The sequence below is a fragment of the Megalopta genalis genome, chromosome 4 (genome assembly GCF_051020955.1).
Source record: "Megalopta genalis isolate 19385.01 chromosome 4, iyMegGena1_principal, whole genome shotgun sequence".
Taxonomy (NCBI): domain Eukaryota; kingdom Metazoa; phylum Arthropoda; class Insecta; order Hymenoptera; family Halictidae; genus Megalopta; species Megalopta genalis.
The window spans coordinates 25,873,124-25,892,163 of NC_135016.1; the positions used below are offsets into that span (position 1 = coordinate 25,873,124).

Below are 19,040 nucleotides of genomic sequence, written 5' to 3' on the forward strand. Positions count from 1 at the left end.
TTCATTTACTTTCAGATACTATATTTCTGATGGTTAATTAATTATACTTCAAGTGTGTATATATAAAAAAATGTTTAAAGGAAAAATATTTAAATTAATAATCTTTTATTTACTTTGTTTATATGTGGGATTGCAGATTATTTATATGTATTTTCAAAAGTAATTCGAAATAGTTTTGTGAAAATAAGAGGAATTTCGTAGTATATTAAAAGATATGCTCTAATATTCATAAGTATATTTCTATATAACATCAGGAAAAAGTCTATATTAATGTACAATAATTAAAAATATAATACTAAACATTATTAAATTCAATGAATATGAGCTGTAAGAGGTTAGGAAATTTCAATGTTAATATGATTGGCAAGATGGCGCCTCTCGAATACCCAGCGTGCCCCGCGCGATTGATTTGCGCATGTCAGTTGTTCGCATTGCAAATGGCGGCTCCTTGTTATTGTTCATGGCGTTTTATGACTTGTCCCTTTATATTACCGATTATGTCGAGTTTTTTCGTGATTCCTACCGCGCGTTGTGTGCAGAAAGTGAAATAAGACTTGCGCGGCATATTTTAGATTAAAATTAGTGCTCCAGTGGTGTGGCTGCGTACATTTCGGACGCGAGAAATCCCGCACGAAGTTGGAAAGAAATGGGGTAACGTTAAAATTTTCTTGTGTTCATACGGTATCAAATCGTTCAGTGCAAAGACTGAAGTGAGGCTCGTTGGTCAATGTGCTGTTTATTATTAAATTTTAACTTTGGTTTGGTAAACGTACGCGGTTGTGAAACATATAGGAGGGCTGCGAAATAAAAATGTTCAGACTTTTGACGGTCTATCTTGAGCATGCTTGAGACCACTTCACGTACACCTCCCCCGATGTACAAAATGGAGGCCCCCCCGATATCCAGTGCTCTAGATGACTATTTTGCCGAAAATGATTATGGAAATTATCAAAATAAACTACCGCTATATCAAAATATTGAATATCGAATAATGCTATAATCAACAATTCGCGACTGGTAAAAAAAAGTATTCTATAACCTATTTTCTTCCGTATAGAAGTTGTGTGCCCCCGTCTTATGGCCCAAAAGATTTTAATTGTAGTCCGTGAGTGGTAAGACTTAATCGAAAATCATTTATTTTATATACTTTCGTCCAGTTGATAAATATTGAGGATGTAATTGATATTGAGAGTATAGTTTTTTCATTAATAGCTATAATTTCATGGAAATCGCGATCAAATTATAACCTAGTAATGCTCATTGGCCTCACTTTTTGTTTATGCACTATGTTTTTGTGAGTGTTTCGTTTCGATAACACTTGTCAATTTTATGTTCAGATTTGATGTTTTAATGTTCTATTTGTATATGATCGATTAGCAAATGTGACAATAATTTGGTTCATTCTGTTATACAATTTGTTTACAAAATATCTTGTCAAAATTATATCTTCAGTATTTTTATAGTTTTTTATGTACAAATAAGTGCTATTTTGACAGTATATTTCAAAAATTACTAACGTAATAGAATATAGTCATATTTTTAATATTCTTAAATTTAATATTAATAATGTAATAATAAAAAACATTTATAAATATTTTCTTATATTAAAAATTTCTATTTAATTACTATTAAATTCAAAAATCTTTTTAAAAATATTTGTTTAGTTTGTTTAAATTTTTATTATTCGGTTTTAGAGACTATTTTACTATTAAAAGAAATGTATGTTCGTATGTATATATTTGCGATATAAAGTTTACAGATGTTTTTATATTATTTATTATTTAAGAGTCAGTATAATAATCAGTATTTTGTTTCAATACTCTAATCAGTATCTTTTTCACGATATAGCAGATAAATAATTATTAGTTTCATACTAATAAGCATATTGAATGCAAGTTTTTAGGAATTACTGATATATAATTGCACATAAAGAAAGTTAATTATAAGATATTTGTTAAAGCTTCAATGTGTCTAATATATGGAAAATGTATTATTTACAATACTTATATTTTACTGTATCATAGTAAAGATATCCTTTTAACATGTTTTAATTATTTGTTCTTTAAGTCAATTGAATGTAATTATGTTATAATATTGTAAAATGTAATTATTATAAAAGTGTATTATTTACACTCTTCTTGTTTGAAAAATATATTACTTAATATAATTTCATTGTTTTACTTTATAGAAACAGGAAACATATTTATTAGTGCTGGTGCGGTTTGGAGCTGTCGGTTTATAACCGACGGACAAACATCTTATCACCATATACCATAGCAATACCCTGAGGCGTTTGTAAGCTCTCTGGGTAGTTATGTGATTTGTAGTTGGTAAGCGTAATAACTTATTTATTTCAATGAACATCTAGAATACTGCATTAAATTAATGTCGATGATTATTTCATTAAGTTATTATATTTTAATTTGTGAACATAAAATGTTACATTCAAACAAATCCGTACACATTAATTTAATATAATTTAACAAATTTATTTAAAAAATAAAACTTCCTCTATGTAAGGGTATACGTTTCATAGAAGATATAGAATCATTTGGTTTCAAAATTATTTGAAGTCTTACATATTTACAGTAGTGTTTATTATTATTATATTATATTATTAATATAATGTCGAAAACATCAAATATAGTTATGTAAGATAATTATAAATATTGCAAATGTATTTTATATTGTAGTCATGGCGGCTGATAGTGATGGTGATCTGATCGAGACGGTGGTAACGTGTGAAGGTGACCTAGAAGATCCTGAATTTCCACATAAGTTTAAAATTATTGTTAATCGTCTTAAATCTTTGCTTTGCAAAGGTAATTTCAATATGAAATATTAATGTAACACATGATTGTTATATGGACAGATTTTATTATTTTATAATCTTAGATAAGGGGGATGGTCTAAAAGTGAATAAGGTAGAGCCATGGAATTCTGTTAGAGTCACATTTTCAATACCCAGAGATGCTGCACTACGACTTAGAGAATTAGCAGCTCAAGGTTCTCCAACACTTACACAACTTGGCATTCTTTCAGTGCAAGTTGAAGGAGACCAGGTAATTCATATTTATTAAGTTAAACCTATTAAACTAAATGTGTACATACAATTTTAATTCTTTTCTATTCGCTGGAATATATTTGATCAACTTGATCCTTGTCTCATTAATGTAAAGTAAAATAAAAGAAACTTAATACATGTTTAATATGTTGGTTGATATATTAGGTAATATCGTTGAGGATAGCCAACCGCTTCAGTGGAGAGGCACAAGAAATTGTGTTACATTCAGGACCCTCGCAAGACAGTGGTGCCAAATCTCAAAATGAACCCACTAGCAATACAACTAATGTTGACAATGATCCCCAAACAGCTTTACCTGGTCCAAGCAATACATCTAGCATTTCTTCAGCATTACGTAATGTGGCTCAAATAATAGCAGCTGGTATGTTATCAGACTTTTTATGAGATCGGAATTACTTTTCTGAAGTAATATACAACATTTCTGCAATACAGATTATATTGTTTTAGGTACATCATCTGAGAAAACTCCACAATTTCGTTCTCCGAATGTAGTTGCACCTACAGACTGTGATCCTATCCCACCATTTCTTGCAAAATCTGTACAGTCAACATCAGGCAACAGCAATGTTGGTGCCTCTGGAAATCAACCAGTGACTAACCCCAATGCTTCACCCAGAAATAATTACAATGGTCCATTCCCGTTTGCCAGTATGACACATGCTGCCCAAGCAATACATAGTCGTGAATCACAGGCAACAACAATTAAAAATGCGATGCAATTCAAGCATCATGTACAACCACCTCCACCGTATCCTGCTCAAGAGAACTTGGGGACAGTAACAACATTAACAACTGGTCATACTACTACTCAATCAATTGCACCAGTTGGTCAGTTAGCAAATCAGTACAAGTCTTCGATTACCACTACATCTAGTCTGTCACCAAACAATAATAATTTGACAGGAAATTCAAATGGTAATGGAAATCAAGTTGCTTTGTCGAGTCCACTTCTCGTGAACCTTCTACAAAACGATGCTGGAACACATCCAAACAATGTGATACCTGGTCAGAAAATGTTACCACCAGCTGTTATTGATAGTTCTGGACTTGCTAATCGTATAAGACCTACTAAAAAGCCAACAGCTAGGAGGAAAGATTTGTCTTCACCTAGTGAATCGCCACCAAATTTAGACTCACTTAGAACGGAAGATCTTATTGGGGGAACGACAGTTATTCCTGACTTATCTCAATCTACTGCATCTGCATTTGCAACTGTTAATGTTAATCAACCCTCGACTATTCCACAACAACATCCGGTCAGTGTCATTGGTGGAACTGGACAAACTATAACGCAGCAAATAGTGCATCAAACTTCTAGTACAGGACCAATGCAACAACCTTCATCAGCGATGCATGCTCAAGTACAAATACAACAAAAGTTTCCTATTAGACAAGAGTTGGCATACAGACCTTCGCAGGTGCAATTGCAAGGTCAACTTCCAATCAGGCATCCAGTGAATGGACAACAGATACGAACCCCTTTGCAGCAACGACAATTGCTGCTACAACAGCATCAAGTTTTAACTCAACAACAAAGTATAAATGCTTCGCAATTGCTTACACAACAAACAACGACGCAGCAACAAACTTTGGTACAACAGCAAAATGTAAATGCATCGTTACAGTCTACACCAGTTTCTAATCAACCACTTCTGCAACAACAACAATTAATACAGCATCCAACAGTTAATTTGAATGTCTCACAACAGCGGCTAAGTTACTTAAACAACCAACGGCAACCAACTCCTCCTCCTTACACGAGACAACCTGTTCCACCACAGTCTCACTTAGGACAACAAAATCAAGCATTGAACGTGCAGCAACAATTACATCATAATCAACTTAAAAATATAAATGTTAATACTAGTACGACGACTGACTTCCGGTATGGACAAAGTCAGAATATTCTCAGCAGAAATTACCAGGCTGCACCGAGTAGTGCTAATGGGACCACGTGGAGCGCACAAAACACTACTATTCCACAAGGTGCTCAGGTTAATACTGCACGTATGCCGACCACAAATCAGGTTTCAGGTGCCTTTTCTCAATGCGGATCTCACCCTAATCACGTTTCTAACAATAATGTTGCTTCGCCTGCCACGAAGGTCGAAGTATCTGAATCTCCAAAAGCTGAAGAAGAGACACCTGAGCCAGAGTATACGTCGACTGGTAAAATACGACAGTTTCTCATTAACCCTTTAACTGGTCACCTGGAACCGATGCCCAGTGAGAGTTCAGATTCAGAGCCAGAAAGTGCGGTAGATAATCAAGATGATTTCTTTTCCTTTCCATCGCCATCGAACGACCGATCGAACTCTATGTTTTCTGACGACGATGCAGACAGCAACTTCTCAAGAAGAAATGATACAACAACAAATACAGATCAATCGGATTCTGAGACCACAGTGAAATCTACCGCCAGCGAAGGAAGTTTGAAACACAACAGAATAAAGTCTAGCAGAGAAACTACCCAAAGTCCTATGCCTGGAGAAAAAATCAAACTAAGATTAAAATTAGAAAAATCCGAACCTGTTACGCCGGCTTATAAAGTTGATGTTTCTTTCGTAAACACGCCACCAATTAGAAAAGCTGATAAATCAGTGAACAAGATGTTTACCACTGGTATTCCCAATTCAGGAACTGGTGATGAGCCAAGAGTGCCTCCATTACACATTTCCTTAAGAGGACGTAATGCTTCGGTAGTACAAATCAGAAAAAAGGAAAAGAAATCACTGAAAGATGCCGAATCTGATCCAACTAATATAAAAAGGCGGGGGAAATTAAAAAAGATAAAAGAGTGTTTAGATGGGAACAAGTTGTTGCAGAAAAAGTCGTCCTTAAGTATGATTATAGGTACCTCGTCTGCGTCGAAATTACCTTTGTCTAATTCTACGATGATTAACAGCTCTAATACTGTTAGCAAAGTGAACAATATACTTCAAACTGTTGTATCAAAACCTAATGCCTTAAAGCAAGAATTACCAGTAGATGTTGTACGCATTCAAAGTGGCATCACGAAACCAAGTTCGAGTAAAAGCAGTGACGTTGACGATATACCATTAAACAGTAGAATACCGTCTCCTTCGAAACACAAATCTACTGTCTTGAGTCAGCCTTTAAATACCCAACAATCTTTATCAAAAAATCAAGTGGAAATGGACATTCAAAATCACATGCAAGAACATAAAATAGGAGGAGGTAAGATTTACGGTAATGCTATTGTCCAAATAGTTTGTTCCGCTTTTCTGATTTATGCGAGATTAATATCAAGAAATGTTTTTCTTACATTTTTGTATGGTTTCACAGGGAAAACCAAAAGAAGAGACTCCAAAAAAAAATCAGACTCTGGGGATGGCTTACATCGTGAACAAAACTTGTTATCTGGTGGCAGAATTCTAGATAATCAAGCAAAATGGAGAAAACTCAATTACAAAGGTGATTCGAGTCAATCCATAAGAAAAGCTGATTCTGTTTTGACTGGAAATGATTTCAACACAGTAAAGAAAGTGGGGGAAATTCGGAGAACAAGTGATAGTGACATCAATAGATCAGCAATTGAAAAGAATACCTTAAGTGCCATTGCTTCCAGATTAACGGAAGTTAATGGTGTGAAGAAAGAATTAATTAATCAAGAAAAAAGGAGAAGATTAAGTTTAATGGATGAAAAAGATCTGCATTTAGGAGGTAAATATTTTAAGTTTACATTTATAAATGTATACTCTCAAGTTTGATTGATCATCGTGAATTTAAGATCTGAAATTTATATGTGTTATATCTGTTTGAATATTAAAATCATATATATTTTGTTTGAATATGTTTCAGAATCTCAAGATGCAGAGGCTACCCATTTTAATAATCAGAAGACCATTCCTGAATGTTCTTCCTCTAATGCAGTTCCAAATACAAATACAAAACCTGCCTGCAATCCAACATTTGAAAATGAAAATCCTGGATTAATATCTTCGAATATATCTGCACAGAGTGATTCAAATTCGTCTACCAATCTTGAAAGCAAAGTATCTGCACATGTAGAAACAGCTGTGAAGAGTGCACAGTTGTCTGTAAATAGGATAATTTCTGGAAAGAGTAAAGCAGATGTGGATAGTTGTAAGACGAATTCTACCATCACTGCAAAAAGTCAGACTATCAGTCAAAAATTAAAAAACCACATGATGGTATCTAAGAATGAAACAAATGCCACTATTAATAGGCACAATAAAGTTGAACATTTTGGTCATAAAAGAGTAATTCAGAATCATATGAAACAAGTTGATAGATCCTCGGTAGAAACTAAGGTGGATAATACGCAAAGAATTAGCTTACTGAAAACAACACAAGCTTCAGTAACAGGAAACTCAGTGGACCAAGTTCCCAGATCCCAAAGTGTTGAACTATCTTCCAACAAAACAACTTTGCCAATTGGAGAAATCAATGTAACAGAAGCAAAAGTGAAGCAGAAATTACTTGAAACTACAGTTCCAATTGCAATTGGGGTAGATGCAAATGCAGAGAGAGTGAGCAGTGGAGGAGGTGGTGAAGATTCAGGCATTGAATCGATGGATGCTCTTTCAGAGAAGTCACCGAATCAAGGGGAATCTCCTTTGCATAGGCCAGCAACCGAATCAGTAACACAAAGTAGTGTGAAGACTGCTGTTCAAGGGGAATCTTCCCTACCAACCACCAATAAGAACGTGCCTTCCTCAACTAGTAGTAGTGATATGTGTTCAAATTCTCATTCGGAACTTCTGAAGTCCAGTGCCCCACAAAGGTTAAGTCCTGTGTCTGTAGCAAATTATCTTGAAAATCATATAAATTGCAATATATCAAATTCTAGTGAACACGACCTGAAAGAAGTACCTAGTGAAAAGACAATTTCTTCAACATCAAGAACTGGTGGTCATAGTGACTTGGTTGCTAGTTTAAAAGTGACTGATAATGAAAAAAATATATCCAACCCTATGGTTACAGGATCAGTGACTATTGTGACAACTTCTGTACCCAGTAAAGTGGATAGTGATAATTTATTGCAATGTGCGCAGCAGCAAACAAATGACTTTTCTGAAAAAGACAGTTGTAATATTAAATTAGAAGGTTCTGTTAATCAGCATGATCAGGGTAAGACAACTATTAAACATGAAGTGTTGCGTGCCCCAGAAAGTGCATCCGAAGACAATGTAAAAACAGTCATAGACGGTAACAGTGCAATTAGATTAAGTGATGAACCTCATGGACAAAATAATAATGGTGTGCCTGTAATACAAAATCATATTGCTTATAGTAATATAAAGACAGAAAAACTTGATAATACAGTTGCAAATGAGGCTAGCACGGTGACAGACAATTCATGTTCCAATAGTCAGAGTTTCAGTTCTGAAATCAAAGTAGAATCTAAAGTGAATGCAAAGGTTGATGATACAAGGCAAAATGATCAATTGGAAACTTTGAAAAGCCCTAGCATTTCTTTGAACCCTACATCTATTAAGTTAGAACAATGTTCTGATCAAAACCAAAAAACTAATGTACAAGGTCATCAACAAATATCAGTCAGAGAGCCTTCTATGAATCTTCAAAAAGTAACAGATGATTTGGTTAAAAAAATTGTGAATGATGCAAGTGATATAAGTATAGGTATTCAATCACCTCTGGGGGAAGATCCTCAACCGATTAGAATTACTCCACCATTATATACATACTCTAATTCAGTAGTTTTACAACGGGATGAAACTCCAAGCCCCGCAGCACAAAATCCAGAAGTGGATTCCAGCGATGTGGAACATGTAAAAAGGAAGCGTAGAAGAAAACAGGAATTAGAGGGACGTCAAGATGTAATATGCATAGAAGAGAATGATGAGGCACAATTTGTTGAAAGGTTAAACTCTAACAGCTCTGATGATTACGTTAAACGACATCCAAAGTCATTGCTGGAACAACTTCTCATAGAAATTCCAAATGACACTAATGAGAAAAGATCTTTAAGAACCAGATCACAGAAATTAAACAGCCCTGACATTGTAAAGACTCCAAAAAGTAGTCCTCATGGTCCTAATAAATTAGAAGAAAGGCGCAGCATATCACCATATGCTAAAGCAAGTCCTAAGTTAGGAGTATCAAAATTATCTCCCAATACGACAATAAAAGTGGGAAAAAGAAAACGTCAAGAAAGTGAAAGTTCTGTAGCTTCTAGTACCGCTGATGATCCTCAACCAAGGCCAGGAAAACGGAAATGTTCAGAGAATGCTGCAGAACTTATCAAAGCTTGCATGGGTGTAGATGAAACTGGTTCTTTAAAGAAACAAGTACCTGTCAAAGAAGAACAGTCAAAAAAAGGATTCAACATATTGGCCAAGGCTAAGAAAGGTGTTTATTCTATATTATTCAATTCAATTTAGTGATATAATAGTTTGATGTATATAGTATACTGTGTATCTACAGAGTCTCATAATTTTATCACCAGAAATATTTAGAATCCAAAACAAAATTGACAAATATTAAGGATTTACTACAAACATTTTTTTTTTGCTTTCTTGTTGATACCCTAAAGCATTAAATCTACTCGCTCTTTCTTAGAGAATATTAATTTACGATACTCAAAAATAAAATAAAATGATAACGTTTGATTGATAAATAATATTTTACCGAATTGAACATATTACAAAAATATAACAAATATTTATGGTGATAAAGTTATTTAGAATGCTTTATACATACAATGTAATGTCTTTAGATATTAGACATATTCATTTTATTTATTATTTTTTAAAATAACACGGACTGCCAAAAACAGAGTAATTAAAGTGCAAATTAACTTTTGAAAATTGATACATATTAAAGAAACTGAGATTATTACATTTTTACATATATGTATGTGAATCTTTGTATCTGTGTACACATATCTACATACATATATTTTTTTGTGAAATTTGCTTATGCAGTTAACAGATTTCAAACATCTCTCAATCTCAGTCATGTCTGTCTTCAATTTATGTGAATGTTGTTCGAAAAAATTGGACCTGAATATTCTGTTTCAAACGTTTTTGTATTTTTAGGTCCCATTGTGGTAGAAGTAGATTCGTCTGATGATGAACCATTGATTGAATCTGTAGGAAAAGCAAGAATGCGATTATCAGACGAAACATCCGCTGCATCTCCAAAGTCTAAAGATCAAAAGTAAGCAATATCGGTGCATTCTTTTAGCAGCAGTACATATCTGAATATGTCAGAGATTTGAGAGCCCCGCTACGTAAATAAATTTTTGTTATTCTAGAACAAATACAAGCACAACTGTTTCTGGCAGTCAAATTAATTCCAGTAATATATCAAATTTCAATGCCAGTAATAGAGTGCAAAGAGAGAACCGTTTATTAACCACCAAGCAACCCAATACAACTACGGTAGTTACTGCTGGAAAGGAAAGACTGCGAGGTACTTCTGCATCCAGTAATGAATCCTTAGGCGAAGTAACAACAAGAAGGTCTGTTCGACAGAATACAGCGTCACCATTAGCAACACCAGCAAGCAATACAAGGGGTGCAACTAGATCTACAGAAGACATTACTAGAAGAAAAACTCGAAGTGGTGCTGGTACGTAAAGTATCTATATTTGTATTAAAATACGAACTACTATTATGATATAATATATACAATTATTTAACGTGTTCCGTGCCCAGGCAATTCTATGAGACTTTTCATTTGGGTCATGTGGTCCATCGATGACCCACGCAGCACAACATATCTATTGATGAAGAGATAGGACGTATAAAATGCGCTATTTAATAAGCTATACGTTTTTATTGAATAATTACAACTTCATGATTTATCGTAAAACATGATAGATATAAATCTCTTACAGTTACAATTTGCTATCCAACTCTTTCATAGCCTTTTCTTGTAACTGATAAGTCCTTTTTTATTTGTAGTTCTCATTGTGTTTTCTTCTTTACTATTTACATATGCAATTCATATTCATTACTATTATCATCAATAACAGTTAATTCTTTCCCAAATTCAGTCATCTTAGTAACTAATTAAAAATAAGGTAGAATATTCGATGAGAGGAGGAGTCCTTCAGTAACAAAAATCGGTAATGGCCTGAATGGAAAGTTAATCATAGAACACATGGCACGTAACATGTAAAGATCTGTTCAATAAAAATACTAGAGTTCAGATATAAATATGTATATGAAAATTCTATGCTATTTGATTTTTATATAAATATTTATGAAAATTTAAGTTATATATTCTGTACTTCACATACCATTTTAATTGAAAACACCTCGTACAGCGGGAACATTGTTTTAGTAACAGCTGAGGCAGCAGAGCAGGCAAAACGGAGGCGAATATCCCGAGAAAACAAATGACCTTCGGGAAGTGACCTTGACAGTGATTAGCTACCGTCGCTCGTCAAGGCCTATCCGACTGATTGTATATCTGTTATAAATGGTTATGTGATCGCCGTGTGGCTGGACCCCACCTGGTGAAACTGTATGCGTCAATAGCGCACAATGCTGCTGTACATGTAGCAGGAGTATCGTGTTTGGAGTGCTGGATGGTATCCAATTTTTTTTTTTTTTGTTACAGTAGAACGTACGTTAAGTTTTATTAAATTGAAAGTGTAAACCGTTATGTCTCCTAATAACGCAAATAACGAATATGAATTTTATCTTCTTAGGATACCATCATTGTTATGTTTTTAAATGTTTAAACTGCTCATTAAAAAAAAAGAAGAAAAGAAAAACAGAAAATAAAAGTAACTTCATTATTCTTTTCCGGCCGTCTAGCGTTCTCAATTAACACTGTACTCCTAAACAGCAAAGGTTTAGTTACTCAGAGTAATCCGCTCAATGCATCATCCTTTAATCTAAGTAACTGAACTGATCCGAAACTGCCGAGTTGATGTGCAACTTTCTTTTGCCAAGCTTCTGTGACCCTGTATTTAATTCAAACAGAAACGATAATGGACGTCGTATGATAATAAATTTTATAAAACGTTACGTTACATTGGCGTTACCCAATAAATTTTACTGCATAGTATTATTTCATTACATTCTGACCGATTATTTTATCAGAATCAAAAGAAACCGAAGTGGACAGAAAAACGATTTTCATTTAACGAAACGGTTATTAATATTAACTACTGATACAGGTTAATATATGGTAAAAGAAAGACGAAATTTATAATGCATTAAACATAAAATCTGACTGTACTGCCGTAAATAATGTACGTTTCTAAGGACAAATTTCATTAACTGGTGGGGCTTAAGTCGCTACTCCGGCAACTTCACTGATAGACTTTGTTTTAAAATCTTTTCCTTGTAAATGACATTCATTTTTGTATACTCCCTATACAGCTAATTCTATTTATGAACGATTAGATGCAAATAACACGTTTTCCCTGTTTAAGCTTGTAAAGTGAAATACTTCTTAGAATCCATTGCTATTCATAAAAAGAACTTTTCAAAAGTATTTTTAGGACAATCGTACTTTTCTATACATTTACACAATGAAGAACGCATTTATCCTAAAAAGTTTGTGTATAACGCTATATAATTTACGATTTGATTAAATTTGATCAGAATTGTCGTTTGTTCTAGAAGATCTTTAGTTTTCCAATTTTGATAAACATAGTCTTTCAGTAAGAAGTTTGTCTTGAGTTACAATATTGCAGAGGGCAAAGGGTATAGGGTTATTAAAAAGGATTTATTTTATTTATGAAACATAAACAGAACGTTGGGATAAATCGCGCATAAAATATATGAAAATAATAAGAATAATTATTATAGAAAAAACAATTAATATTATACAATGTTAATTTGATAGGTAATATATGAATGAATATATTTTGTAAATAATTTCTTGTAAAGATACATAAAGCACCCCTCGTTGTACATATAAGAACTGTTTAAATTTTTATTAAATTATCTATAATTAAAATTGTGTAACATCGTCATACTATTAATTACTCTTCGTGATTGTGCACTAAGAACACTAGTAGCATCCTTTTGGCAACACTTAAAATATACGAGGATGTGTATACATACGTATATATATAATATTATATATGTATGTAAGTGATGTATATGAACTATTGTTTTTGTGAACAGATAATCTAGTTTTATATTGTATAAATGTAAATTATACAGATTAGGGGTGGAAGTTCTAAGTGAGCCTGTGATAGCCATCATAGCACTTCTTTATATTGCGAATTTGCATTTATAAAAAATCCTACATCTAAGATATATTAATTTCTCTGTAATCCTATGTACGTTCCATTATTTCCGTTAAGTAAAATACATATCTGCAACTTAGATTATTTAAAAAAAATGAAATATTATGGTTATTTTATTTTATCATCTGTATATTGTAAATTTTTTTAAATTGTATTATGATTGATTTGTAAGTATTGTTAAACTTACACTACTGCTTGATAAATAAATAAATCCCAACTTGCTTTAGAATCAGTTGAATCTTTTAAAGGGTAAGATTTTTTCACCAAGAAACTGTTCTCGTTTCTTAATGTAAAATAAAAAATTTCATGAGATTTTTTAACGAAACGTTTTCTTTCTATTCCTTATTGGCTGTGATGGCTACCAGGCAATAAATATTTCAAAGAATTATTTCTGTCATGGGAATGACGAGTACTGAATTCAACAATATTTTAAATAGAAAAAGTTTTAACATTATCTATAAAATGAAATGAAACCGTAACCACTATAGATTATCGCATAGTTAAACTTTTTTCTATTTTTAATATTACGTTAAATTATTTAGTTAAATCACCATTTGTTTAACAGAATTTAGTTAAATAGACCTTGAATTATATATTGTAAATAATAGCATGCTTATTTTACATGGTGGGAATATATGCTGTATATAAACCATATAAAGAAATGAACATACAAATCACGTTTAATTTGATTCAGCCCTGTATTGTAACGGAATGATGTATAATATAAAATATAGTAACTTAATAACAGAATTTAAGAATGAGCGGGAAAGAAAAATTGTAATTTCGATGTAAAATATTCTCTTCGATACTAGAATGTTAAGCTAGGAATTATTATGTTACAATTTTATCATTGAATATTACATTTATATGATTGTATAGATTATAAACAAACTAAGCTTTGTGTGTAAATATAAATATTTTAAAGATAAGTAAATCTTTTGCATGTTCACATAATTAAGGAGCTTCTAAAGTTTGTCTGCCATATAATTGCATATAATATGTACGTATTATAATAAAAATAATTCTAATACACCAAAGATCATGCATTGATTATAACATGTGACAATTGTTAATATTCGATACAATTTTTTAAAAGGTGGTGTATTTGCGACGCTCAATGAATAATTGGTGTTTGTAGACACATTTAACATACCATCGTTTTGGTGCAAACTATAATATTATATCAAATAAACTTCACTCTTGTGCCCATCTATACATATATACAATAAATTCGTTATAAGCTCCTTAATTTTGTTTGCAATGCCACAAATATTTTATCATGTACATGGATATACGTTTTAAGATCACCAGCTCCAAACGAAGTCTGATGACTTTAAAACATGCTGTATGCAAAACATTTGTATTTTTAGTATTCGGTTACTTGATATAAATAGCAGTAAAAGTAAATGATTGATAATAATCCAACTGGATATATAAATATATAAATATAAAGAATTAGATACGATACTATATTTGTAGAAAACGATTGAGCACGTGAAAAGAAAATCGCGCTATGATTATAAAAAAAATATTATAAGTATATCATTATCTATTATTACACAAAGTGAATACACAATATAGTAATTTGCTAATTGTACCTTTTAATAATTACTGTAGACACATTGATGAAGAAGGTTTTTTTCTTGTTATTAATTATTACTATAGTCTTAAAAGATAATGAAAAAAGTGTTATAAAAAATGCAATTGCTTATTTTGTATTATACCCAGTTTCATAAATTACTTTGATATCCCTTATGTATATTTATCAAATCAAAATAATCGTATCACATTTATTTAACAGAAATATTTTCAATATTTCAGTCATTTTAAAATTTTTTATTTTAACATCAATATTTGTGATGAAGTAATATGTTCACAGATTTTTAAAAATACTTACTATTACAGATTACAGGAATTAAAGATACTATACAAAATTCAAGTTAATATCTATATATATTTTTAATATTATAATTGCATCATTGTGTTCACCTTGAAGAAAAATATAACAAAGAAAATTACATAATAAAATCTGCCAATATAAATTATCTTTCAAAATATTTTATAGGCAAATTCAAGATATAAAAAATGAAGAATTTTGTTACCTACAAACTTTATGTAACAATTGTTAAATATTTCTGTATGCTACATCCAGTAAGTAAAACTATTGATAATATTATAAAAATTCATATATGTTGAGTATCTTTGCTTAACAAAGACACAAACTCAAAGGCATCATATTTTCAGATATTCCTTAGATTAAGATCTGCTACATGATATTCGCAGAAGTATTTTAACAATAAATTTAATTTTTAATTGAAGAATTACCCTATGGAAGAAATTCAAAAATTTAACATCCCTGAAATACTTTTTTTAATGTAACAGCTTTTCGTGATTAATGGAATTATATACGCGATATTAATAAAAACTATAAAAGTATTCTTACAATAAAAAAGATTTACTTTCCTATTAAATGCTATACTACTATAAAACATCGACAACAAAGCTATATTACGAAAACAATTTGAAAAATACTTTCAATACATATCAATTTTATGTTGCCATTATTGATCTCATAACCACAATTCTGAATTTGTTTCTGTTGCAGAAATGTTTATGTGTTAATCGTATGTGTTTAGTACGTAATTAATAAATAAATGCAATGAATCTAAAAGAAATAATTTGAATACATTTAATAAAAATATAAATTTTAATAATACGCATATTTATTAAACGATTTATTAATGAGTAATTACAAAAGAGTTATTAATAAATGTGTACATGTAATTAATAGATAATTCAGTTTACAAAAATTAAACTTAAAGAATAGTTTATTTCGCCATTGAAGAAATATAGTTAGTTAATGCTAATATGGGGGTTTTAATTATTTTTTATTTTTTTACTTACACATTTGTATAAAATAGTTAGTATCGTATAAAATTTGTAGGAATTATATTTATATTAAAAATATATTTAATAAAGTAATCTTAAATCTTGTTAATAAACATATGTTTCCAAACTTAATATATGATTTGCATATCATTTCATAAAAGTTTAATGATTTTATAAGAATGTCTTTTATTTCAAGTTATTTGAAACAGTTTTAACTCAAAATAAAAATGTTTTATTTTATCTCCAAAACAGATCTTCAAACGCCATAATAAAAAGATTTACTTTTGAACTGTTCTTACCAGGTCGATTATCAGGGTACAAATTCTTCTGTTACGATAATTTAATTTTAACAGTAGTATATGTTAAATGTTAGTACTTCTTCCACATAAATTTTTAATGTACGTGCTTTTATCTTCTTCTTAAACCTGTTAGGGCAATTTTTCACAAAACTCTATTCTTATTACATACACTTATTATCTACACTGAAGAATACGCATCGGTGTAACATGTTGCTTAAATTTTTGTTGGAAGCATACATACAGGAGACTGTTAGAGTATTTTACAGAATGCTGAAATGTGCATGTCCATTCAAAGATTTATCTCCGAACTATTAATTAGTAAAAGAACCAATTGGAAGATAGTAATACCAAATTGCGATCCCAACTGATGCAACGAACTTCCGAATTGTCGACTGTGGATATATTGAAACAGGCTGTTTCTTGCGAAAATGAAAAATATAGTTCGTGGGTCACACTGGATATGATTATGAGCTTTTTCATGATTTGATTGGAATACATTACTTAACATAAACATATTGGATAGCGTAAAGGTTGCAATTAAAGTAAGACCATTGATTAAATGTGAGCAAGACAGAAATGTGCAGATACAATGGACAGTTCAAGGAAATTCTATTGTGTTGATCGACACAGAGCTGAAGAAGTATGGAGATGGTGGATTCAGATCATATTTTTTATACGAATGCATCGAATTCAGGTGTATTCGATAGTATAGTAAAGCCCATTGTTGATGCTGTAAATGGAATCAATTGAACTGTGCTTGCTTATGGGGAAACAAGTTTTGGCAAAACATACATAATGATGGGCATGTTAGAGGAACCAGCAATTGTAGCATTAGCCATTAAACACATGTGTGATGCTATAACAAACTCAGTTCCATTTACACATTTCTGTCTTGCTCACATTTAATCAACGGTCTTCCTTTAATCGCAACCTTCACGCTATCCAATACGTTTATGTTAAGTAATGTACTCCAATCGAATCACGAAAAAGCTCGTAGCATTATTCGACGAGAATAACTTAATATTTATTCGTATCCAATGTGACTCACGGATTATTTGTTTCATTTTCGTGAAAACAGTTGCTTTCAAGCTGTTTTTCGAATACAGAGATAGTCCGTATCACATTCTGACTTTCAGCCTGTTTCGATACATTCACAATTGACGATTCGGAAGTTCGTTGCATCAGTTGGGATCACAATTCGGCATCAATGCCGTCCAAATCGCTCTTCTCAGCCATCGTATCGTGAATCTATTTCAGTTGCATCTTCTCTTTCAATCTGCTTCTCTGTAATGTTATATTTTCAACTTCCTTCTTCAACACAGAAAGCTTCTCAATTGTTTCTTGTTGCAGGACCACATGTGTTTCCTGACCACATGGTCCTGAACAGGCTTGAGCTTGAACATCGTTACCGTTGCTGTGCAGTGCATTCCTACAATTGACACGTGTTCTATCCGTGATGTCACGGATGAGCAGTTCGGAAGAATAGGGATAGAGGGCAGGATTGTTGCCAAGAATGTTTCCACGGTTGTGATTGTTCACTTTCGTTGGTCAACTTCACTGCCCTCTACCCTTACTCTGCTGAATTGCTCATCCATGACGTCACGGATGTAGTCACGTGACATTTAAGGGAATGACCACGCTTATCCACGGCTAAGTCCGTGGGAATGTGAGAACACCATATGGGGAATGCACTCCTAAACCATACACTTAGAGCATATACTATATATCTGAAAGCAGCATCTATTACTGCTGAGCATGAAACCACTTCGTAGAAAAAGACAGATTCAAATTCAGGTTTTGCACGATTTTGCTACCTCCCTTAGCTTTTGCAAGCATCCTGCCAGTTTACTGTGCATCCAATCGGTCAGCTAATCAGAGCAAAGCAATTTCCAATCGTATCCTCGCTATCGGAGCGCGTTGCGATCGGAGAGTCTTGCAAAACTTGAAGTACATATTATGTACTGTATTCTCCAATCTTCGATGCACATATTGGCGCTCGTTGCTGCTCGTCGCCCACTAAACTAATAGTAAGCATCGCTAAATAATATTTTGGTAAAATTTCAATGTCTGATTCTGATAGAATGATTATTTATTTTCGAAGTAAATTCAGCAGGAAAATAAAGGTTGGTTACTCGTAAAATATGTACTTATGTAAATTCGTGTGATTTTAAAGCAATGAAACTTACATACGTTCAGATAGATGGAAGTTTCAATCAGTAGCGTGATTCGCTTTCAGATTTCTGATAAGGGAAGTTAGTTCGTGATTTCTGACAGCGATGAGAATATCATTGAAAATGTCGGAAAAACAAGTTTTCGTAATCAAAAGCAGCGGTAGCTGAGAGAACTGTTTCAGGAGTTTAACTCCAGAGAAGTAAGCAAATCATTTCTGTTCCTGTACTTGTCAAATAATATTTATAATACGATATATTCCATAAATATAATATATTCCACGTGTTTCGTTTTGAACCTGATTTCAGACAAATTGCAGCATTCAGAAAATCTCTGTTGATGGAAAATGCCATTGAGCAGAGTGTTAAAAAGC

The 19,040-nt window shown here is 32.2% G+C and overlaps 1 protein-coding gene and 1 long non-coding RNA gene across 4 annotated transcripts; one reads left to right on the forward strand and one right to left on the reverse strand.

Moving 5' to 3' along the window:
* The first annotated feature begins 419 nt into the window (after positions 1 to 419).
* LOC117222983 (uncharacterized) lies at positions 420 to 15,033 on the forward strand. 3 transcript variants are annotated; one of them, XM_033475059.2, is made up of 11 exons: positions 420 to 651; positions 2,189 to 2,330; positions 2,694 to 2,822; positions 2,896 to 3,062; positions 3,230 to 3,446; positions 3,533 to 6,283; positions 6,392 to 6,769; positions 6,908 to 9,442; positions 10,132 to 10,252; positions 10,350 to 10,666; positions 11,367 to 15,033. In XM_033475059.2, the coding sequence occupies exons 3-11, from the start codon at positions 2,696 to 2,698 to the stop codon at positions 11,381 to 11,383; spliced, it is 6,630 nt and encodes a 2,209-aa protein (XP_033330950.1). In that variant the 5' UTR covers positions 420 to 651; positions 2,189 to 2,330; positions 2,694 to 2,695; the 3' UTR covers positions 11,384 to 15,033. The 3 variants fall into 3 exon arrangements, with proteins under 3 accessions (XP_033330950.1, XP_033330948.1, XP_033330949.1); XM_033475057.2 differs by having other exon boundaries at positions 11,384 to 15,033; XM_033475058.2 differs by having other exon boundaries at positions 11,390 to 15,033.
* Positions 15,034 to 16,167: 1,134 nt separating this feature from the next.
* Positions 16,168 to 18,810, reverse strand: LOC117223003 (uncharacterized). The gene is made up of 2 exons (XR_004490815.2): positions 18,685 to 18,810; positions 16,168 to 18,519 (listed from the first exon to the last, which is right to left on the reverse strand). It is a non-coding gene; the product is annotated as an uncharacterized LOC117223003 (long non-coding RNA).
* Positions 18,811 to 19,040: the final 230 nt, after the last annotated feature.